Here is a 25,131-nt window from a genome sequence, read left to right on the forward strand (position 1 = left end):
AATATTTAGTGCTGCTTGCTCAATTCTATCACAATTATCAGTAACAGGGTTGGAATAATTTTATGAACAAGATGCATAAGAACCAAAACAGTATAAGAACCAAACAGTAGTCCATAAAAGTGCTAAGGCAATCTTGCCCAACTCCCTTGAGGCTTTGAAGATGCTGCCCACTCCCACGTAAGCTGTAATTCAATCATTTAATTCATTCCCTGATTCAGAAAAAAAATGGATTACCTGTAGACCTAAAAACAACAAGAAACAGTACTTTATTTTTGCTGTCTTAAACTGAGAATGTGTCAGGTCCAGAAACCAAGAAAGACACATGGTGATTCTTCCAAACAGATTTTTTTTATTGTTCAACACAAGACAGAATCTTGCCAAACTGAAGCATTCTACTATCTACATCCAGCACATACTATGAGAACTAAAAGGGAGGAACTGTTGTCACTCTCTTTCTCACACAAAATAGCTGGACTGAGCTGCCTCCTTTTTTTTTTTTTTTTGGAATGCACCCCCTCCCTCCTGGGAATCCATTCTTCTACATTCCATCACAGTGGGGAAGCACAATTTGGAGACCCCCAAAGGTTCACCTGTTACCTTGCCAAGGATAGCCTTGAGTGCAAGGATGATCTACCATCCTGGCCGAAGTAGGAATTTTAACATATCATGCATAGCTGGTAGATTCTTTTTTGTTGTTGTTGTTGTTGATGATGCTTGAGACTTTAGCACTTGAAATGCATATTGCTCTGTTGTCTCTAGGGAAAGTTTCCCTCTCCCTAAAGCAAAAGGTGCTTTGATTTATTTTTCAGATGAAGGGAAAATAAGATGATTACGTACTGCAACAATTTTCACTCAGAACAGTGTGGTTTATCTCTTAGAAATTTCAGAGAAAGCCCTGAATTGCCCTTAAGTTGTTAGCTTGGCCCACAGTATAAGATTAGCCTGCACAAAAGTGACAAAATTCAAGGCTTTCTCTGAAATTTCTAAGAGGTAAACCACACTGTTAGGGAGTTCCAGAAAAACATCTACTTCTGCTTCATTGACTATGCTAAAGCCTTTGATTGTGTGGATCACAACAAACTCTGGCAAGTTCTTAAAGAGATGGGAGTACCAGACCATCTTATTTGTCTCTTGAGAAACCTATATGTGGGTCAAGAAGCAACAGTGAGAATTGGACATGGAACCATTGATTGGTTCAAAATTGGGAAAGGGAAAGGCTGTATACTTTCGCCCTACCTGTTTAACTTATATGCAGAAGCACATCATGAGAAAGACAGGGCTAGATGAATCAAAAGTTGGAATTAAGATTGCCGGGAGAAATATCAACAACCTAAGATATGCAGATGATACCACTTTAATGGCAGAAAGTGAAGAGGAACTAAAGAGCCTTTTGTTGCGGGTGAAGAAGGAGAGTGCAAAAGTGGGCTTGAAACTTAACTGGATGTTTAATTTAATAATTTAATTTAATAATTTGATTTCTATACCGCCCTTCTCCCGAAGGACTCAGGGCGGTGAACAGGGCAATACACAATAAAAATCAGATACAAAAATTAAAAAACCATTAAAAACCAATTAAACATCATGCCCATAAAATCAATACATATTAAGTTAAAAACTAATTTTAAAAAACCCAACCCCACCCCATCAGACCAGGCCAGCTTTTTCGAAAAAGAATGTTTTAAGATCGCGCCGGAAGGAGCGAAGGTCGGGGGCCGTCCGGAGCTCAACCGGTAAGCTGTTCCAAAGGTCTGGCGCGCCCACAGAGAGCTGTTCCAGTTATAGTCTGGGGAAATGCAATCCCAGGCTACAGTTGGTGTTCCTATGCTGTAACTCAAACATACAAAGACAATTGTGTTCATGAGATGGGATTATCATGTAGTCCCTACTATGACACTAGTGTGTCTAGTTTAGTAGTAACAACTTTGAAGCCACTAGTCTGCAAACAGGCCTTGTGTGGGATTTTGTTTTCTTGATTTTGAATCACTGTTGACTTTTGCACCTGCTTGGAAAGTCCCTGAAGTTTTCTTGGCAAGGCTTTTTGGAAGTGGTTTGCCCTTGCTTCCTTCCCAGGGCTGAGAAAAAGTGACTCGACCAAGATCACCCACCTGACTTTGTGCCTCAAGGAACCTTAGAATTCACAGCCGCCCAGTTTCTAAAGTGATGTGTTTAACTATTACACTCCTGGTTTTCTGATTAGATTATTATAATCAAAAAATAAAGCAAAGCACGAGTCTGAAGCATCATCTGAGTGATACAGACCAGAGACATTTCCAAAAAACAAAAAATGGTTGTAGCTGTAGCCCATGATATGGAAGCTTGCCCAGAAAAACAAAGTAATTCTCACCAAGACTGACAGGGCAAGCTACTCTCTATAAACAGACAGCAAACCCCACTCTCCCACATACCCCCCTGCTCATGTAGGGATGAAATTTGGCCAAATATATCAGGAATGTTAAATTATGACATTGCTATTTCACTAGCAATATAGCAAATCAATAAATGTATTTATAAAGAGAAAAATTTCTTTGAAAATAACAGCCAATTTGGGGGGAGGGGGTTAGATAAGGGACTAGAGCTCTACTATCTGTTTTCAAAAAGTACAAGTGCCTGAAATAAACAAGTCCTTTGCAGAAGAAGCCCTCTTATCATCCCTAAACAACTTTCTGTTTGTAGTTCCTCCTTTTTGCCTTCAGCTCCAAACCTCCCTACCTAACCCAGGCTGCACACTCACCACTGGCCAGTGCTCTGGTCAAAAGGCAAAGAATGCAAAGAGAAATCATTTCCAAATTAATGCAGAACTGAAAGGAACCATATATGTAGGTTTTCCTATTTTCCATTCTCTGTGGTACCCATGCCATCACAGATCATCCCATGAAGATGCCCAATTGAATCCCCAGAGAAAGGCCTTTTCCCCTACAGCATCAAGAAGAGTCAGTTGGCATAATCTGTATAATGTCTTTATCCCTCAGCCTTTGGCTAGACATATGTTTTTTTTCTCTGCAAATCCAGAGACTTCCTTTAAAACATACATGGCAGAGAACAGAGGATGATTTGAAAGAAGATACTACATCATGCTTGGAACATTGTATCCATTTTTGATTGCCACAATATAAAAAAGATGTTAAGACTCTAGAAAGGGTGCAAAGAAGAGCAACAAAGATGATTAAGGGGCTGGAGGCTAAAAGATATGAAAAATGGTTGCGGGAATTGGGTATGTTTGGTCTCATGAAAAGAAGGACTAGGGGTCACATGATAGCAGTATTGCAATATCTCAGAGGCTGCCACAAAGAAGAGTGGGTCAACCTATTCTCCAAAGCATCTGAAGGCAAGACAAGAAGCAATGGATGGAAACTAATCAACGAGAGAAGGAACCTAGAAATAAGGAAAAATTTCCTGACAGTGAGAACAATTAGTCTGAAATGGCATAGGGTCTCTTGCTTGTGCAGAAAATTGGACTGGAGGACTTCCAGTGTCCCTTCCAACTCTATTATTCTATTCTGTTATTCTCTTTATGATCTCATATATCCATCCCATCAAGCCCAAAGAAAGTCTGGAATGGTATAAAATCTCTTGCCACAGGCAGGGGGTTCATTTTAGAAGACCTCCAAAGGTCCTCCCAATCCTATTATTCTATGTTCTATTCCCACAGCCTCTGGGAGGCATAAATTAGGGAGCGCAAGCTCCAGTAGCCGACTTCCTACAATATCAGGGCCAAATCTAAATACATCACAATTGCATTTTACTGCAATGTGGGCCCCCAAATAATGAATGTATGCCACGTAAAAAAATTAAGAGGGGGCTCAAGTCTGCTCGCAGTTGCAGCAATTTGTTGTTGTTGCTTTCTCAACCCAGAGCCCGCCCTCTTATCTGCAGCCTCCAGCTGTGGAGCAAAGACCCAGGCATCAGCTTCTGCAGTCAGTTACCAACTGACAGAGCAGGTGAAAAGACTTTTCTGGGAGAACGGCTACCCTCCCCTGCACCAAAGCATGAAGCAGGCCTGGAGATCCATTGCTGCCTTTTTGATCCTGGTGTTTTGGGCCTCTGGCTCACTTCAGGAGGGCACTGGGAATCTTGGTGAACACTTCAACAACAAAGGTACCCTTCTTGATCAGGGCAGGCTAAGTGGGGCCAGTAAGGGTGAGGAGGGAAGCGAGTGAGTGTCGTCACAGGGTGTCAGGATGTGGTGGTGGAGTAGATGGTGTCAAGGAATGAATAGTCAGAGGCATCATGTTGTCAAGAGGTGGCATCTGAGGCCAGCTTGCCAGGGCTGTGATGTGGTGTCTCCTTTTAGCACCTTTGAATTCATGCAGTCCATTGGGATAGAGCAGTGTTTCTCAACCTTGGCAACTTTAAGACATGTGGACTTTAACTCCCAGAACTCCCCAACCAGCCATGCTGGTGCTTGACAAACACTGCGACCGGGAAGATTTTTTTTTAAAAAAAGAGTCACCCTATGAAAAATTGATTGAATGAAATCACATCCTAACCTGCCTTATCTGAAGTATGTCCAAAGTCTCTTTCTTTGTCATTTTATTTCTCTTACTACACTACTATTGACAAAGTAAGCCTGTATACTTTTGAGAAATAGAGGAGGAGGAGGAGGAGGAGGAGGAGGAGAGCCATCTCAGTTTTTGTAGCAAAAATCAGGAGGAGTCGAGAGTGGAAAAACCTCTCCCTGCTTGGAATGAAGTCAGTTGCAACTCATGAAAGAGTGTGCCTTTTAATAATATGTACCAGTTGGAAAAGCTGCTACCAGACTTCCAAAAAGTTGGCAGGCTGGAAAATGGTTTCCTGCAACAAGTCTGCAGGAAACCATTTTGGTTTCTTTTCAGTCTGAGAGCAGTTTTTTGTAGGGCCATATGAATCTGAAAAATCCCTCCCTGTGCAGGTTACATCCCACTGCACAGTTAACATGGAGCAAGGGAAAACAGTCAAAGTGGGCCAAGAGAAGAAACTTCTGAGTTATGCTTCTGTTGAGGCACAGAGATGAGCAGTGCACTGCAGCATCAAAGGGATGATCCCTGGAGACCAACTGGCACAACCCAAGCCTTCCATGCTTTGATATTCCAAAGCTGGCAAATTTGTGGCTGCCTTTCAGACTTAGCTTAGCACTTTTCTGGCAGTGCTAAAAGCCATGCTGGCTATGGGCTTTAAGAGATGTTTTCTCTGGAGAACATTAAGTTAGGGCTGGTGCTCAGTTATAGCCATTTAAGCAATAGTGAGGGGGAGGGGGTGGATCACAAAGAGATACTGTATTACACAAAGTGACAGAGATCCTTGGTAGCACCGACAATATTATATATGTATATGTATGTATATGTATATATAATGTGTATATGTATATGTATATATAATGTGTATATGTATATGTATATATAATGTATATTACATATATATATATATATATATATATATATATATATATATATATATATATATATATATATATATATATATATATGTGTGTGTGTGTGTGTGTGTGTGTGTGTGTGTGTGTGTGTGTGTGTGTAAATTACTAACAAAGAATTAAGGGAGAGTAATGTTAGTAATGTTAGTAATTTACACAAATATATGAGCTGTCCGGTGTGACTACTGCCTGTTCGATGGCCTTCAAGATAGACTGAAAACATGAAATAAAGATTTGCCCCATGTTTGGGGCCTAGCAAGGTAATCTAAATAGTTAACATTTGACATATATATATATCTTTTTGGTCATTCGGGTTTTTCCCCACGTAGAATTGGAGGTATCAGGGCAACGTTTTGACGAAATCTCATCCGTCATCCTCAGGCTGGTGGCTTCAGCTTCATTCTTCTGGGAGAAGTGTGTGGTAGTGGTACCACACACTTCTCCCAGAAGAATGAAGAACGAAGCTGAAGCCACCAGCCTGAGGATGACGGATGAGATTTCGTCAAAACGTTGCCCTGATACCTCCAATTCTACGTGGGGAAAAACCCGAATGACCAAAGATCTACATACAAACACCCGCGAAAACCTCAGAAAACACACACACACACACACACACACACACACACACACACACACACACACACATACATATATATATATATATATATATATATATATATATATATATATATATATATATATAACATTATATATATATATATATATAACATTATATATACATATACATACATACATACACACACATAGAGCACAGTGCAACCAAAGAGTCTAAGCCAATTAATAAATATATAAATATATAAATAAAAGATTAACAAGATGAGAGTTCTGGTACTTTTTTTTTTAGACAAAACACTGTGTGTGTGTATCTATGTATATGTATATATGTATGTATGTGTATATATATGTGTGTGTGTGTATATCTACATACACACATATATACACATATATACGTACATATATACATATACATACATATACATACATATACATACATACACAGAGAGAGAGAGAGAGAGAGAGAGAGAGAGTGCTTTTTTTCTAAAAAAAAAAAGGTACCGGAACTCTCATCTTGTTAATCTTTTATTTATATATTTATTTATTTCTTAATTGGCTTAGACTCTTTGGTTGCACTCTCTCCGCTACTTACTGAGAGAAAATTGGTGAAATCGCTTCCCGGGGGCACAAAAGGAGGAAAGATTGCCAAGAAGTGCTCTTACCTGTATACTGGCATCATGAAGATTTTGGATTTCCCTCTCAGCCTTCCTATCCTAGGAAGATCCAGCAGAGATTGACCAAAAAGTTCATCTCGGGTCTGAATTCCCATGAAGTGAAAAGGAGAGGGCTTGCAACTTCTGGTTGTAGTTATCCACGTTTCTGGACACTGAAATAGTCGGCCACTTGTACAAATACAGAGCCTATCATGCTTTTATATTTATATGGAACAGATACATTACCTGAAAATTTAGGGGAGAAAAAATTGTGTGTATATGTATTTTGGTTCTCACTTTAGAAGCATTTGGCATGTCTGCGCTGCTAATTGTACTGTCAATTATACATCTATAAATACATCACTCATGACATAATTTTTGGAATGTGTAAAAAATTTGAACCAGCCCAGAAACTCATTTCCCATTGTTTGTATATATATAGAAAGTAAACCCTGAAATAGATTTGGAAAGAGCAAGGACTTTGATTAAATGGAAATGTTGCTAAGCATAGAACTGTTGAGTTAATTTGCAGCTGTTTCTTCTATTTTCTTTTTATGTGCTTATGTATTTACATTGCATTTTAAAATCAGCTAAATTGAATAGGAATAAGATTGTGACTGAAAGAATACTAATTCTGAAATATAGTAAAGATCTTTAACAAGTAATGTTAAATTTAGCTTTAGTGTAATTTGCTTGCTTACTGTAGCTAAAACTGGAAATTATATTTCTAAAGCATTTGTATGGATCATTGAAAAGAACAAAGATTTAATATTTATGATTCAAAAATATAAATGTGTAAGAAACATGTTTTTAAAGATCTTTGCAGCTTGTTCTCATATATACCCTGCCAAAGGAATAACTAAAATTATGAAATTTAGAATCTACCAAGCTTCCCTCCCATGGACAGAAGACAATCCATGGGAAATGTGAATCAGTAATCCATAAGCATGATAGGCTCTGTATTTGTACAAGTGGCCGACTATTTCAGTGTGCAGAAACATGGATAACTACAACCAGAAGTTGCAAGCCCTCTCCTTTTCACTGCATGAGAATTCAGACCCCAGATGAACTTTTTGGTCAATCTCTGCTGGATCTTCCTAGGATAGGAAGGCTGAGAGGGAAATCCAGAATCTTCACAATGCCAGTATACAGGTAAGAGCACTTCTTGGCAATCTTTCCTCCTTTTGTGCCCCAGAAAGCAATTTCACCAACTTTCTCTCAGTAAGTAACAAGAGTTGCAAACAGGGCACAGTGCAACCAAAGAGTATAAGCCAATTAAGAAAAAGGTATTCAAATATTTCCCTCTGTTCTCCTTTTCTGCTTCGAGTGGTACGCCTGCTTTTGGGGGGAAAGCGGAGGCATCTATTTCTTGCTTCTCCTGACGTGAGAGCGGGGCTGCCTTTCCAAGTCAAGGCCCCTTATGGGAGAGGGCACAGAAAAGGCAAATGATTCCAGGAAATAACAGGTGCGCTCGGGGTTGCAGCCGCCGCCATTGCGGACCCCAAGAGGGTGCCAAGGCCACGCTCTGACAGCGCAGCGGTTTGACATTGCTGTGGGCTTGATGCTAAGGTCGAAACTGACATTTAGCCATGTGAGGTTAGGGATTCCTCTTTTTTTTCCCAGCACTTGTTTGCTGGCCGGGTCTTTTGGCATGCTCAGCAGCATTTCCTATTGGCTTTTGAAAGCCAATAGAGGGAGTAGCACAGCTTGTGCAAAAGTTTTTGGGGGTTTTTTTGGTGCAAAAAAAGGTGCCAGAACGCCATTCTAAGTGTTCTATGAGAAAAAAAGCCCTGAAGGTAACAGAAAAAGTGCTGTCTAATTTTTATTTTATTTTATCTATAGGGTCATGGATTGATATTTGTTATTGATTTGTTAAAACAACAGACATATGGAATTTATAGCATGGAGCCAATGCATACTTTAAAAAAGGGTTTCACCCTAACTTGTGTTTCATAGAAGAGCATGCACCTGTGTTACATAGATATCCAGAACTCATTATGAATGTAATCACAGGTTGTGAATCACATACAATTTCTCACTCTCTCTATGCAGTCATGTATGTAAAAATCTTTCACAATTTAATTCCCTGACTGCAACATCAAGTGAGGACTTGTAATAAAAAATAAATCCTGACAGATCTACCTCTGCTAATAAAACAAGCTTTTGTGCTACTTTAAACCGTACTTTAGTTTACATTGTAGGCTGCAAAGTGAATAATTTAGTCAGGGTACACTCTCTTGTTTAAACCAAAGATTCTATTGAAAATTGCTTCAAATCATGTGATCCTAATTTAACAGTAGAAAAAGAATGTACTTTTTCAACTGGTGAGCATGTGCTACTTCAGCATTTTCTTTTCAAGTACATTGTGCATTGCAATAGGGCAAAGAGATTGCCCCATAGAGATCTTTGAGGCAATTTGAAAAAAAAATGCCTCAAAGCATGGAGATTTCTTGCCAAGGAATTAAGAACTTGTTTCTAATCAAAGAGATATTCTCACTGCATCGTGTTCTGTCTTGTCCTCTCTCTAGCAAATACTTTTCTAAATATCTGAGACTATTCACAAGTCTTTTTTCTCTAGAATGGAGCTATCCTGCTTAGATTTCCACCTTTTTAGATTTCCACTCCCGCCATTTCAAGTACACACTCTAAGAGCTTTTGACCTTTTTCTTGGGTGTGTGTGTGTGTGTGTGTGTGTGTGTGTGTGTATGCATATGTGTGTGTACATACGCATGTGTATGTTTGATTTGTAAATCTCCAAACTGAATTCAAAGACAATAAGCTAGCCCAAAGAAGACTTTTGCCCAGATCCCATTTATTTAGAAAGAACTAATATGCCTGGCTTCTAGATGAATCCATATGCAAACCTGGGGCACAAATACTATCGCATACTCTTGCATCTCTGGAGTCCTGTTGTTTACTCCCATTTCCCATCCAACAGCCCCCTGTTGTAACCAGTTAAGAAATTATAGCAAGTTCAGGTGTCCTGGAATTAAGTACTCACCGAGACATATTTGTTTAATTTCTAGCATGTATATTACTTCTTCTTACTAATGCTTATGCAGATTATGTCATAGAATTGTAAAAAGGAAAGCATGAGGAATGCAAAAAAAGCTAAAGAAATCCAAATGCTATGTGTAGATTCCTTACTACTTGTATTCATTTAATTACTGCGTTTCTATGTATAACTAAACCTTTTGGTTGATGTGAATTTACCTAAGGCAGGAAAGGAAAGCAGGGACAGAGTCCCTTATCTCAGGAAACACATGTCAGATGGAGAAGGTTGTTATCGAAGTGTGCATATGTACTCATAAGGAAGCAGAGTTGTACAATGCATACAATATTGTGAATCTTGTGATTCTGGCAAACAATATATCATGTTTACGATCTGCTGCCACCGGCTAGAATCAAAAACACACTGCTATATTCCTGAGGTGTGCATATTGCTGAAGGAATTGAAAGACAGGGAAATTACAGCCAAGACTCTATTAGAATGGAGACTCTTCTGTTTGCATAATTTGTATTTGGACACAAAAGCTTTTATTTAGTTTTAGCCCAGTGCAGAAGGCTCTGTCATGCAACCAGGAACTTATTTCAGCCAGAAAGAGAAGGAATTTAAGTAGATCAAAGTTTGTTATGACATCCCCTGCAAGCTGCAAGAGATTTTTGACTGGGATTTTGAATGAAACTCATCTGTAGCCTATAACGTTAACAAGGGACTGCACTACAGGGTTACTGTAAAGTCATTTCTCAATCCAGCCTTACAATGAATTACACTGTATACTACTGTATACTGTATGTTATTGTACTGTATGCTCACAGTTCAACCTACAGTTGGAAAGTAAGACAATAATGTAGACAGTACTGTATTTGCAGAGCTGCTATAAACTAGTTTTTAGTTTCAATCCAATCCACAGAAGGGTACCACCAGGAGTAGTCAATGGCCCGCGGGCCGGATGCGTCAGGCACAGGCCACGCCCACTCCGGCTCTGCAAAGGCAAAAAACATCACGACACATCACGTGACGAGATCGAGTTTAACATCCGTGCAGTAGAATGATGCAGGGCTCTCATGTCTGAGCTGCAAAGATTAGGCAGCCACTAGATGGCCTGAGAGAGGGTCAAAACCAGTTAGTTTTCTTTATCTCTGTTACCGTCTAATAATATTTGGGGGGGGGGTTACAGCTGGTATCTAGTAGTACTGGCTCTTAATGCTATTAAGCTGCTATCTCCCAAATGCAGTTTTTCTAGCATATAGCAAGTACATTTCCCTGAAATCATTTATTAGCAGAATTGCAGTTTATAGTATGTAAATAAGGGTTGAATTAAAAACAGCAGGAACTATTCCCCCCCTTTTGTTTTAATGTCTTTCTGAATGTGTTTGTGGGACACAGTCTTGCAGACTAATTTTTTTTATGAGCAGTTCACACTTCAGTCCCTAAAGACATTTTAAAATAACTTCTCATGATGAATGTGGATGTGACCTAACCAGGCAATAATGTGATATTTTCTTCATTTTTTACAATCTTTGTAACTTACCCACTTTATTACATTCCAGTCATTCCATTCCAAATAACTAAGTTATCTTTTTTCTGACTTAAATCAGTTAATGCTGTCAGTTTTGGGCTCACTATTTGGGTTTGGTTTTTTTGCCTGAGGTCTTACTTAATTTGGGGGGACATATCAGATTGGCATAATTGGCAAAAACCCCACAGCATTCTTTTGTGTGACCTTCAGAAGATACAATTTTGCTGCCCAATGATCAGATAGGGACGATTGTGTTGTGATCTCTGCTTTCCCATATGAAAGGGTAACATTAAACTTGTGTCTCTCTGCTTTACATCCAGTTGCACACCTGTTGACAGAAGAGCTCTTGAACCCCAAGTGCTTCACCCAGCAGCTAGAAGATCTGGCCTGTTTCTGGGAGGTATCAGAACCTCTGACGGAACAAAAAAACCAGAGCATGTACAGTTTTTGCTACAAGTTTGAGTAAGTGTTTTATATATTGCAGTAGAGTCAGCCTGTCTCAGGCCATGGTCCTCATTACAAATGTTGTTCTTAAGAATGTCAAGTGCACACTTTGTTGTCCTAAATCCACTTAGCCCTGACCAAACCTCTTCTTGTCCCGTCTGACTCTGATCCCTTCCTGTGATCTGTACTTCCTGCCACATCAGACCTATTTTCCTTTTAATATAGGGAGCAGATTAGGATCATCCTTCAGCAGCTAAGTTTCAATTTGATGAAGTCTGTAATAGAGCTTTTCACATTGTCTAGCTGTATTCCTATTTTAGATATACAATATAGTCTCCAACTTGCATCTCAGCCTAAATGTTATACATTGCCCTGTTTCTCTTATCAATATTTATTTTTGCAAGCACTTCCTGGTCAGGTTCTCAAATTATATGTGTAGCTGTAACCTTAAAACACATTAGGTTTACCTCCCCGAGAATCATGTGAACCTAGATATATCAAATTATATATACCATCACTCCCACCCAATAATGGTTAGGAAGGAGTATGCATTTAGTAGTCCAACTTATGTGAAAGCTGCCTAGTTGGCAAGGGCACTGTGAAGTGTACCTGAAAACTTCCAGAGTATATTCCACCAGGGATGTGGCCATGAGTTTTGCGTCTTGCCCAAACGTAAGAGCCTCCACCAGCATTTCTAAGACAAGCTCTTGAATTGCCAATATATACGTTCCTCTACTTTCTAGATTCCCAGAAATTAAGCAAGGAAAAAGATTGGTTTCTATAGATGTATAGGCAATACAGATTGACAGACTTGAAAGATATCTGGAGGTACTGGTAGGGAATCCTTTGCTAGAAATTCAGGAGAAAAGCTGTAAAATGAGGAAGAGTTCAGATGTGGATTTGAAGCAACTAACTAGGTCACCATTAAAATACTTGCAGATGTCAGTCCTATGCTTTGACTAGTATTGACAGGGAGCTTTTAAAAAACCAGATAGCAAAAATTATAGTAGCAGTCAAACTTCCAACCTCAAGACTGGAAATCTATCCTCTTGCTTTGATTCTGTGGCTTCTGGTGGGAACAATGGAGGGGGGGGGGAGCCCTTCATAATAGTTTTTCCCAAGATTAATCCTATTTTGCCCCTTGATTTCAACTAGGGAAGACAACTCCTTGCAGTCCTGTAATTTGACTGTGGAGAATACATCCAGGAATACAACACTCTACACTTGCTTCTTTCAAAGGCAGGATATCTCAGCTTTCAGCCCCCTGGAGATCAAAGTCTTTGATGGGCTGTCCTCTAACAGTACCCTCTACAGCAGAACAATATATGTGGAAAGACTTGGTAAGTCCTCTGCAGATGGCTGTCTGTCTGTCTGTCTGTCTGTCTGTCACTGTGTATGTTTGTGTTTGTTGGAGTCTGATCCCTTTCTAACCCAGAAATGGAAAGAATCCATATTTAGTGCATTCAGAACTTAGAGGCAAGACCAGAACTGTTTCAACCTATTCAGGTTTCTTCTCATACAATAGACGCATGCTGCAGAATATGAGTGAAAAGAAAAAAACAACATTTTTCCTACAAGTGAGTGCCAAGCTGAGCTTCCCATTGCTTGCAAACAAGAGCTTCCAGCATTATTTATCTATTAGATGGATCTCCCACATTTTTTCCAGGAGCTCAGTGTGGTGCAGCTATTTCTTCTTTCTCCCCTTGGATTATTTTTGTAATAAGAAAAATGAATAGATAGTAGGAAAGCAGGATAGGGTTACAGCTGAAAGATAATGATATGTTTATTTGGAAGCAATTTTAAGCATTTTATCTTTCAAGGGACTAGTTCTTAAATTTTGCTTGTAGGAGAGGCCATTGTATAACTGTATACAACCCTATTGTATAACTAAGTAAATCAAACTTTTCCATCTGTTTGTCTCCTTATCAAGAAAAGGTTCAGTGATTGAATATTCATGCATCAGGTGGCTATTAAATGAACCAACACACTCTGGTGGAAAAAACTCCAAGTTCAATACAATAGATTAATTGCCTGCATCATACTAAGCTATTGGTGTAGGTATGGATTTAGTCTGTTACATTTTGGTCACAAGAAATCCATGTTCAGCATGATAGGGTGACCCATGAAGGTGTCCTGAGCTTCCCATTATCCTAAACAACATATCTGGGTTAGGGAGGAATGCTAGAGTGACATTACTTGAGGAAATGCATCTAGAAATTGTGGTCTGTCCTAGATGAGAAATAGGAGCTGCAGGGCCACTGCCTGATGTATCTGCTGAACTGGAGAAAGGAAGTTTACTTGCCTGTTCTCACCCTGTTCTTCCTTTGTCCCCAGTTTTCCTGGACCCCCCTTCTAACCTGACAGTGCAGTTTATGGAATCCTCTGGGCAGCTAAATGTGAGCTGGCAATCACCCCCCATTGCATACATGGAAAACAGTATCCACTATGAAATCTCCATCTCCCCTGAGGGCTACAGATCCCAACGGGTAAGTCTCTGACCCTTTGTTTCTTGACCCTAGCAACCCCCTGCTTTCTTTCCTCCTCACCAGTTTTTTATCCTCCTCTCCTCAGGTAGAAAGTACCAGTGGGCAGACATATTACCTCCTGAATCTCAAAGGAGGCACTCACTACACTTTAGCTGTTCGGGCCAAGCCTAACGGAGTCAGCTATGACGGCTATTGGAGTGAGTGGTCACAGGAAGTATCCGTGACAGTACCAAATGGCAAGTGTATCCATTACGTGTAATGTTAAATGTTGACCTCCCGATGCCACCATTCTCTGGAGAGCTCACAAAGACTCACAGAATGATAAAACACATTCTAGACAGCATCAGCCCACCATGAAGCATCTTGGGGTTCTAATAGCTACACAGTCTGTTCAATAACTGGTTCCACACTATTATGGCAGAAATAAATCATTTTCTTGTGGAGGTCCCTACAAACATAAGAAGGTCCTCCAACTCAGGAGGAAGAAACACAGATCCCCCCCCCAAGAAAGCAAGCGATCTGGGGGTGGGAAGAATATCAAAGCTATTCAATTCTCTGTAATTCTGTTGCAATCAATTACTTTTTGCTACTGTACTGTTATTTTACTCACACTGAAATAGTAGCAGGTCTCAGTTGCATTTTGATTCCAGGAAGAGGGCATAAGAAAACCTCGCCTATTGTGATTCTACTCAGGATTGCCATTTCCATATTTTGTTAATAGTGCATATTGGCTGCAAGATGGCTGGGCAAAGGAAACTTAGTGTTGCCACAGGTGAAATAAAAATAACTGAAGCATAGATGAGTATCGCCAAACTACTCCTTGCCATCAGAATATAGGCATATCCAACATGTCATTCAAAACTGATTAAAAGCCGTTCAAGCAATCAAGGCTACTTTTTCAGCCACTGGAGGCAACATTAGAATCATGCACATTTCCAGATAGTGAAGATGACCTGTCAGATTGAGTGCAAACTAACTAAACACACTTGCCATAGTAACTGAGCCCTAAATTTCTTCTCTTGGAAGGGCATAATACCTAGACCCATGCTGCACAGTGGTACCAGATCCTCTTCCTTCATTTTCTTCATTCTCTAGAATGGAGAAATATACAGAAATACAAACTATGTAGTGCTTGCTCTGGGGCAAAGTACCTGTTTCAAGAGGAAGGAACAAAGAAACTCCCCCCCCTTTTGGTATTAATCAGAGAGAACTATATATCTGTAACTGAAAGCTCTGGGGAGACAGGAATTGGATAAGCTACATGGTTTTTTTTATCGTCTGTCTGTATCAATCAATCAGAACAGAGCTGGAAGGGACCTTGGAGGTCTTCTAGTCCAACCCCGCTTAAACAGGAGACCCTATACAATTTCAGACAAGTGACTCCCCAGTCTATTCTTAAAAAACTCCAGTGATGAAGCACCTACAACTTCTGAATGCAAGCTGTTCCACTGGTTAATTTTCTTCACTGTTTGGAAATTTCTCCTTGATTCCAGGTTGCTTCTCTCCTTGATTAGTTTCCATCCATTATTTCTTGTCTAGTCTTCTGGTGCTTTGGAAAATAAGTTGACCGCCTCTTCTTTGTGGCAGCTCCTCAAATACTTGGAATACTGCTATCATGTCACCTTCTTTTCTCTAGACTGGCCGTACCCAATTCCTGCAACCGTTCTTATATGTTTTTGTCTCCAGGCCCTTAATCATCTTAGTTGCTCTTCTTTGCACTTTTTTTTCAAAGTCTTAACATCTTTTTTGTAATGTGGTGACCAAAACTGGATGCAGTATTCCAGGTGTGGTCTTACTTAGGATTTATAAAGCAGTACTAATAATTCACGTGATTTTGATTGTATGCCTCTGTTTATACAACCAAGGATTGTATTAGTTTTGGCTCCTGCTGCACACTGCTGACTCATGTTTAAGTGATCATCCCCACTTAATCCTCAAGCAGTCAGATCAATTTCACAATGCTTCTGATATACTTTCAAAATGGAACAGATAGTGACAGAGCTCCCCATCTGTATTGTGACATTTACACCATTATATGTAATTGGGTCTATCAAATTAACATTGTGGTGGCTGGGCTTGTCAACCAAGTGAACCACAAACTAGCTGGTCACATTTTAATTTATCATATTACACAAATCTATTAAGAATATAGGGCATAGCTGCAAGGAAGAGTCTGATGAAAATACCCATCTATTTGACTATGAATCTTTATAGTCTTAGAGGGATGCTTATAAAACCATGAGAAAATGAATGGTGATTAAAACACAAAAGCCTTAACGCACCAAAGTGAAGCTTATTTTCTAGCAAATACAAACAGTCATAATATCAGCAGTAAAAAAGGTACCTTTAGGAATCCCTAAAGAGGGGACAAAAATCACTATTGTTTTTAAGAATGAATCCCTTTGAAATGATTGGGAACTGCCTTACTACATGGAATTAGGTTAAACACACCATCAAACAAATGTTTACTTTAGTTACAGTCAATATCAGCACAATAAAAAGAAAAGAAACATGCAGAAACAATGACCAAATCCAAGAAAGACAGTGTAAACATTACATAAAATTTAACAAAAACCAGAGTAAGGGAGATATGGAATAAACTGTAGTAAAACGATATATAACACAAGATAAAATAGAAATGAAGAGAAAAGACACTTCATAATCATCTCATCAAGATTAGAACATCACACAGCAGAGGAAGTCCCATTGGTAGAGGGTTAATATGGATGAAAGTATTGCAGATAACTCTCGACTTAGGCCACAACTGGAACCAGAATTTCTGTTGCTGAGCCAGGTAGTTGTTAAGTGAATCGTGCCTGATTTTTCAACCTTTTTGCCATGGTTGCTATGTGAATCACTGCAGTTGTTAGATGAATCACATGGTTGTTAAGCGAAATTGGCTTCGCTCATTGACTTGGCTTGTTGGAAACTGTCCAGGAAGATCACAAATGGCGAGGACTCCAGAACACTGCAACCATTGTAAACACATGCCAGTTACCAAGCTCACAAAGTATGATCATGTGACTATGGGGATGCTATGCTGGTCATAAGGTTGAGGACCTGTCATAAGACACTTTTTTTAGTGCCAATGTAACTTCAAATGTTCACTAAATAAATGGGTTTAAGTTGGGGCTACATGCAGTGAATTAAAGCATGGAAAATCTCCAGTGGAAAAAAAAAGGATATTTGGAAGAATGAGCTATCAACATGAGTGTGGCACAAAGTCATCTACATGTGAGACATGCTGCATTTGTAGATCTAGTCATTTGTCAGACCAAGCCTCAGTCACCACACTGGTTTAATTTGTGCATGGTTTCTTGCTGGCTATGGCATTGCATGTAATATCCATAGTCTTTCGTGTGTTTGTACAAATGTACATGATACTAAACGTCTGTATTTTTATCTATTTTAATTTTCTACTACCTTGAGATGGGTTGTAAGAGAAAACCTAAGGTAATCAATTGACCAATAGTGCTTTGACCAATTGACTAAGCTTAATTCAAAAAAAGTACATATGTCCATCTTTCAGTAAGTAGCATATTATTTTTTGCCCAATATAGTCCCAATTAAATCCTCATTGAGAATGAATCACATTTATCTTTTAGGTTAAGACACTGTAAAGTTTGAGAATCCCCAGTAGATAGTATCCAGGTCAGAAGCTCAAAAATATTTGCTCCCTAGGGAACTCATTCAGAAGGATCTTCAGTTAAGCTAAATGTACAGTTCTGTCTGGGTCTGGTTCAGATAGATTTGTTAAGCAATAACTTACAAATGTTCATACATAAAGATATTAGATATATTAGATGCCTGTGTGAATGCTATGCATGCAATGTGAAACTAACTTCATAGTTTTGTGTGATTTTTTTGCCTGCAAAAGCGTTTAATTAACAAAACGATAATGCCTCAATAAAAATAAAAACTGAGTATTTAAGACCCCAGAGAGAAACATGTTCTCTCTGTCAGGGAAATTTGATGGCACACATAAAAATTCTTAAGTGTGTCCAGGAAAATAATAAGCTAAGTAAAACATATATTTAAGGCGATTTTTGGATGCAACACAATTTCATGCAAGATTCTTGGCTAGTTTCCTAACCTTTTCATTGCCAACAAGTTTGTTTTTGTCAAACTCCTTTGTAAGACTGGTACCTAAGCTGCGCATAGGACACTTGCATTAAATTGATAAAGAATGATGTCTTCTTCTGGAGTACAGCTACAGAGGCTTTTTTTCCTGACTCGGTATAGAAACATCAAGGACTGATGCTATATTGCTCTGACTAAGAAGATGAAATAGCAATTCCTGACTCTCACCAGAAAATTAATTAAAGGGGCAATAGCTAGAAGAAATTTCAATAGGACTTAGCAACCTCTCACGGGCAGGCCTTTAAAAGAACAGGCATTCAGATTGAAAGCACTTGATAGGCTGCATAAACTAATTAAGGTACATTTATAAATATAATTCTTCTATTAACATGAGCAAACTGAAAAGCAGTAATTGCAAGTGACTAAAACAACTGTACTATGTCATAAGTAATACAAGATTCATTCAGAATGCTGATTGTTTGTTTTATCTTTGTTAATTTTAAGGCCTGCAAACAGTATTGAAATGAACATCTCCAGCTCCAACTGTTCTGCTATTATTAAGACATTTCTGTTAAGATAGTGTCATATTTTATTAGCTTTATTTTAAGCACCCAACTTTTTGTTTGCTACATCTGTTATTTTGGAAGCAATTTTACAATTATACCTGAAGATTTCTAGAAAATAAATACATTGTGTCTTGAGCTTGTATTCAAATAAGATAAAATAACCTTTATTGTCATTTTTTTACTGTGGGCACACTGGCACACATTAAAAATGAAATTCTGTTGCCTGCTCTCAAAAGTGTACACATACATAACACACATATAAACATGCTATCTATGACATATGTATATATCTACATCCTTACATATAAACACATATAAATATTAATTATTGTCCGTCTTGAATACATATAGCAGAAAGAGGAAGCTTGAGAGTTCACAAGGTTAATATTGTATGGAACAAAACTGTGACTGAATCTGGATGTTCTGCTTTGGATACTACAAAGCTTCCTCCCAGAAGGTAACAAAGAAAACAGGTTGTGAAGAGGATGTGTAGTGTCCCAGACAATCCTGCAAATTGTGAATAACTTTGAAATGTGACTTTGTCACTATTCTTCTAATTGAGCAGTTACTAAATTTCTCCCAAGTTAAAGATGTTAATGCTTGAGAAAGGATAGACCAATGTTCTGAAAACATTTTCAGCATTAAAAATGGAATAAATTATCTGATTTTATTCCACCGATATGAAAAATTGTGTTGATGATTTCTATATATTATCCTTTAATTATCTCTTGGATATAGGTATCCAAGTCATTTTCTATGACTCTACTCTTCTCTATTTGCTTTCATTTTTCATTTTCATTTTCTTTCACAGAGTCCATTTTCAGAACTGCCATTTGTACTTTGAGTAGTATATTTAGATAATTAACTATGGGTTATTCCATTTCTGACTTGGCAATGCCTATTTTTTCACATTTCAAAATGAGCTAAATCTACCTCTGCCACTTCATTTGGAAGCATCCATTTCTTCCATGAAAGAATCTCTCCAAAGTAGGATTTTTAAAACTGAAAAATTGATTCATGAAACCATAAGGTTCTGCAAGAAAGTAATGGAGTTTCATGTAAGAATACAAGCCAACAACCCCCCCCCCCACCCCCTAAGAAGGCCATTTGAAGAGTCAGGGACATCCATAATAATTTTTAGCGAAAGGCAAGCAGTCATTGAATATTGATTGATTTGTTTAAAATATTAGTCTCCCAAGTAATTGTGAAATTCAAGTTTTAATTTTTTGTACATTGGAAAAATGCATAGTGCCTGTACAATAAACCACTTATTTTTACATTTATGTGTGAGAGAAGTGACAGTGGGTGGAACATTCCTTTTTGGAAATTTAAATTGCTGTAATATATACATTTTCATAAAGGAATTAAACAAGGACACATTTTGTTTTATTGCCATTTTTCTATCATTGGAGCTCAGAGATTGATCAGATTCTAAGTATTAAACAAACCAAAACATTTTTTAGCCTGAAAAGAGATGAAACAACTCTGCTTCAGAATCTTTCTCTCAGCCGCAGATCTCTTAAATTCTTCCCGTGTTGGACCATTTATTTATTTAAAATAACCAAAATGTGCTTCCTATATTGCCTCATTAGTTTAAACTATTATTGTTTATTGGCATGTACACTGAATTATTGTCTTTAACTCCCTGCCAAATTAAATACTATGAAAGACTTGCAGAAGAATACTTTAATCCAGAGGCAAGGATTGCACTTTTACCTCACTATTAATAATTTGTTAGAATTTAGCATTAAATGTGGATTAATGCCAAATTATATACCTGTTAATTTGAGAAAAAAAGTGAAGGGGGTTTGAATACTTTCTGAATGCATTGCGTATACACACACACACTTTGAGAAATGCACTTTAAAAAACCTATTTGCTTCATTATTTGATCCAAAAGATTTATTCATTCACACTACCAGTTCAATTACAACCTTCAGGAAGACATTATGAATGATCATGGTATTAAGAGAGATTTGATGTTACAGAAAAATACATTTTGAGCATGAATTTGATTATTTAAAATGCAGTGACAACCATCATCATCATAAGTTGATCCCACAGATTCTAACATAGCGATCCAATTAAAATCTTAGTTAATCTTCTTCAGTATTTAATCATCATGATTCACTTTTGAAAAACTATATAGATTACAATTCGAAAAAGTATCAGTATGTTGGTGGATCACCTTTCAAAATTTGCTGCTACTTCAGTTTAAGCAATTTCTTCACTAGCTTCTATCTAATCAATACTGTAGTTTTATAATGTGGTCAGGTCTTTCCAATGAAGATAATGAATCAAGAAATATAACATTTTTAGAGTAACTTTACCTAACCTGATTTTCTTCCTTGCAGATCTGGACCCACTCATTCTGATACTCTCTGTCATTTTGATTGTAATTGTACTACTTTTGGCTTTCATCACCCTGATGTCCAACCACAGGTACAGCTTTGTCACATTGAGAAACCAGTGTTCTTCTCCCATTGAAATCAATCAAATGGATATTCTCCTTCATTATTCCTGTTATGGATTGAGGCAATATAAGAACATTTCTAGACTTAGCTGTAGTACAGGTGGCCCTTGACTTATGAACACAATTGAGCCCAAAACTTCTGTTGCCAAGCAAGGCAGTTGTTAAGTGAGTTTTGCCATATTTTATGAACATCTTTGCCATACTTGTTAAATGAACCACTGCAGTTGTTAATCGAATCACATAGTTATGAAATGAATCCAGTTTCCCCAATGACTTTGCTTGTTGGAAGGTTACAAATGGTGATCACATGACCTCAGAACAGTGCATCTGCTGTAAATGCATGCCAGTTACCAAGTGCCTGAATTTTGATCAAATGACCATAGGGATGCTACAATGGTCATTTTTCCCCAGTGTCATTGTACCTTTGAAAAGTCATTAAATGAATAGTTGTATGTTGTAGACTACCTGTGCCAAGCATGAAGGGTGGGGAGAAGTGCTCTCATATTTTAACAGTGTCCTTCCTATTATTTTTCACCAGATTTTTGAAAAAGAAGATCTGGCCTGTCATACCCTCCCCAGAGCATGAATTCAAAGACCTTTTCACCATCTACAAAGGCAACTTCCAGGTATTGTTCTGCCTGCCCTTCTTAATCTACTTCCTCCTAGTATCACTACAGCAAAGTTCATTGTAGTGGTATTCCTAAGAGCACCCAAGTTACACTCTTAATTCTAAATTAAGAAACAATTGGTGGCCAAACGCTTTCAATCAAAAAGGACAATTAAAGTAGGAACAATTATTTAAAAGAATTTAGATTGGACAAGGGATTTGGAAACTTAAGCACTAGAATTGATCCATATGGCATTAGGAAGTTATGAGAAATCCTCCAACATGTAGAGATAGCAATATCTTTGTCCATTTTGTTGACTTTGATGACAAACTATATTAAAATGTATGTTCATATGTATGCATTTGTATGCTAGCGCATTGGAGTAAAACTGTACACTCCTAAAATATATCCCTTTGTATAGGAATCTGAAAAATGATAAGCACTAACAATAGTTCTAAAACGTATTTCTTCTAATGTCCCATTATCCAAATTGGGTTTGAGATTTACTGGAAAACAAGGACTATGTCTGAAAAGTGGTGTCCATTTAAGCATGTGCAAAGATTTGATTAATATACAGAATAAGAATAGTCTGAACCAACTGGAATATTTCCCAGCAGTGCCACACTCTAAAAAGAGTTGTAAATCTGAAGCATCTGAACAACTTTTTAGCCACAATTGACAACTTATTCAATAAGCCATTAATGACCTATTAGAATAGACAAGAGCACATAAAAGACAGTGAAAGCTATTTAAAATGAGGCCTCTTAATGATAGGCATAAGAGTAAGGCATTGCATATCTTTATCCTGGACACCTGTTTGACAAGCATACTTGTGGAGCCAAAGAATCCTAATGAAAAATAAATATTGGCAACCTATAGGAAAATGAAGGTGGGACTTAGGAGCTCTGCTGAATGTTCAGGATTCAACATATTCTCATTATTGCTATTAAACAGCTGTACAAAGCTAGCTTGATATAAAATGTTTGGAAACATGAATTCTTAAGCAGTGAAAACCCAGTTTCATATAATGGGATGCAGGGAAAAGAGGGAAAGTGCATGTTTCATATCCTGTTCCTTGACACAGACATTTTCCCTTTTTTACAGTTGTGGCTGGGCCATCAGAGCACTTACCCTTGGTGGAGCCAGAATACCCACTATCTGGAGGAGCAACCATTTTTGGTGGAACTATTATCTGAATGTGATGGCCACAAAGTGGACAGCCCTCTCCTTCCTCCTCCCCTTCCCCCCAAGCGCTGCACTCCAGTGGAGCTTCCTTGTGCTCCAGAACTGTCCCTGGATGATTATCTAATACTGGATAAAAATGTAATGCCTTGCTGCTTAGGAGGAAATGGCTCCCCATTTTCACTGGGTAGCCAGAGCAGCGAGGATTCAGACGTGAGGCTGGTTGAAGAAGCAAGAATTACAGAGCCCAGCCAAGCTTCTTCTAGCTTTGAGTACACTGTGCTTGATCCCAGTTCCGAAAGTCTCTCTCCAAGAGGCCATCAGGCAGAGCTCCAGTTCAAAAGCAGCTACCAGATGGTGTCCGACTCAGGGATCTCTGCCGACTACAGCCTTGTGGACTCCACTGCTGGCCCCACCAGTCTTTACACCAACATATGTGATAGAGCACCAGCACCACCTTTTCTGCCTACCTATATTACATGTTCATAGCGCTAACAAGCATGGAACCAGTGAACAAATCAGAAGAACTGAAGCGGAAAGGTACCAACCCAGCTGTCCCATACCATTTTTGCTCTTCCCAGGAGAAAAAGCTTCAGTAATGGGAAAGCCATTGATGACCACAACCGCTTTGGCTGGCCAAGCTGCTCCTATACAGGAAAAGTGATTTATAAAATGGATGGGGGGAAATGGATAAAAAGGCAGGCGGCATTATTGCCTTCACGATTATGCACTGAACCTATTAACGTTACTTTTGATCGTGACTTTGTTCTCATACAGACAAACCTATGAAGCTGTTAAACTTAATCAAGAGGCCATTTGGGGGTCATAGGGTAGCAGCTTTCCAGCCAGCTGTAACTATCAGCCCCAACACTCCATATCAAGATTGGATGGTGTTCTCTTTGTCACCTCAAAGAGTAAGGAGAGGAATATAACAGTTTTCTTTGGTTCTATCTTTGCCTTTCTAACTTCTTGGGTGAGGCTGATTACCTTTTTTTTAAAAAATGAAAAATCTATTTTCATGATGTATTATAACAAGTGTTTTAAATATACCATCTGGGCCTGGGCCAGGAAACTGCAGGATTTTTCCAGCACCAGAAAAGAAGCAAAATTCAGGGACTAGAGCAAGAATTCTTACAAATTAAGGATGTCTGGAGTTTCAGTTCAACTGCAATTCATTCAACGACTTTTGCTTCCCCATCTACAAAACCTGGCTAAAATATTAACAGATATCTGATAGACAAGATTCCCCAATTATCAGATTCCTAGAGCACTGCTTTGGTATTCCACCAGCTGTTTACTGTCACTGTGCATTGGTTGTTTAGAAAATTACTGTTATTTGTCCTTGCGAGGATGACTTGTGATGTTCATGCTCCTCTAGGCAAGTCCCTTGTGTTGAGTTCCTTCAAAATCAGCACACTGGATTGAAATCACAGGTGTTTCAGACCAAGACTTTGTTATTGACATTCCTACGTAGTATTTTTTTGTAATTATTAAGATAATTTAGACTGGATATGTGTGTTTAACTTAGATCTTTAAAAATAAAGGCCCTTATGTTTTGAGAATTGAAAAAGGATACTTTATCATCTTACATTTGTTACAGTGTTTTCTCATTCCTTCCTCCAGCCCTTATCACTTTATATGGTTAGTTTTTCTTTGCATCACATAGCTGATGAACATGGGTTTCTTTTGTCTTGTGAATCAGTGTGTAGATCAGCACTTGATCAGATCCTCAGAGCAGTCCAGGTTGCAGGATTAAAAGAAAAAGAGGAAAATATTGTTGGAGTCAGGTCCCACTTCAGGTGACTTTGCGGACAGAACTATGCAATTTCTTGGTGATGGTACAAAGTGATTTTTTTTTACTTCCCAAACTAGTGTACAGTCCAGGGATTTGGACAATTTTATTTATTTATTTTTATTTATTTTAATTCCATTTATATCCCGCCCTTCTCCGAAGACTCAGGGCGGCTTACAAGCTTAGCAGTAAATTCTCCCATTTATGGCTCTAACCAGCCAAGAACAGACCTGAATTGATCATGGGCTACTTAGTAATGGCTTAGTGATGTGTGAACCCAGTCATTTTGTTTTATAAACTGTTTTATAGTTCAAGGTGTTGGGCAAACCCAGATGCTAAAC

At 38.4% G+C, this 25,131-nt stretch overlaps 1 protein-coding gene across 2 annotated transcripts; it reads left to right on the forward strand.

Moving 5' to 3' along the window:
* Positions 1–3,930: 3,930 nt before the first annotated feature.
* Positions 3,931–24,568, forward strand: EPOR (erythropoietin receptor). 2 transcript variants are annotated; one of them, XM_083355826.1, is made up of 8 exons: positions 3,931–4,095; positions 11,480–11,621; positions 12,759–12,943; positions 13,938–14,089; positions 14,175–14,325; positions 21,090–21,177; positions 21,747–21,834; positions 22,921–24,568. In XM_083355826.1, the coding sequence occupies exons 1-8, from the start codon at positions 3,987–3,989 to the stop codon at positions 23,485–23,487; spliced, it is 1,482 nt and encodes a 493-aa protein (XP_083211952.1). In that variant the 5' UTR covers positions 3,931–3,986; the 3' UTR covers positions 23,488–24,568. The 2 variants fall into 2 exon arrangements, with proteins under 2 accessions (XP_083211952.1, XP_083211953.1); XM_083355827.1 differs by having other exon boundaries at positions 14,175–14,286.
* The last annotated feature ends 563 nt before the right edge of the window (positions 24,569–25,131 follow it).

Source organism: Vipera ursinii, assembly GCF_947247035.1.
Source record: "Vipera ursinii genome assembly, chromosome: 2".
NCBI lineage: Eukaryota > Metazoa > Chordata > Lepidosauria > Squamata > Viperidae > Vipera > Vipera ursinii.

Coding starts and splice junctions, on each gene's coding strand:
- EPOR (XM_083355826.1), top strand. CDS start 3,987: ATGAAGCAGGCCTGGAGATCCATTGCTGCCTTTTTGATCCTGGTGTTT. Junction 4,096..11,479: donor TGAACACTTCAACAACAAAG/GTACCCTTCTTG, acceptor CTTTACATCCAG/TTGCACACCTGTTGACAGAA. Junction 21,178..21,746: donor ACCCTGATGTCCAACCACAG/GTACAGCTTTGT, acceptor ATTTTTCACCAG/ATTTTTGAAAAAGAAGATCT.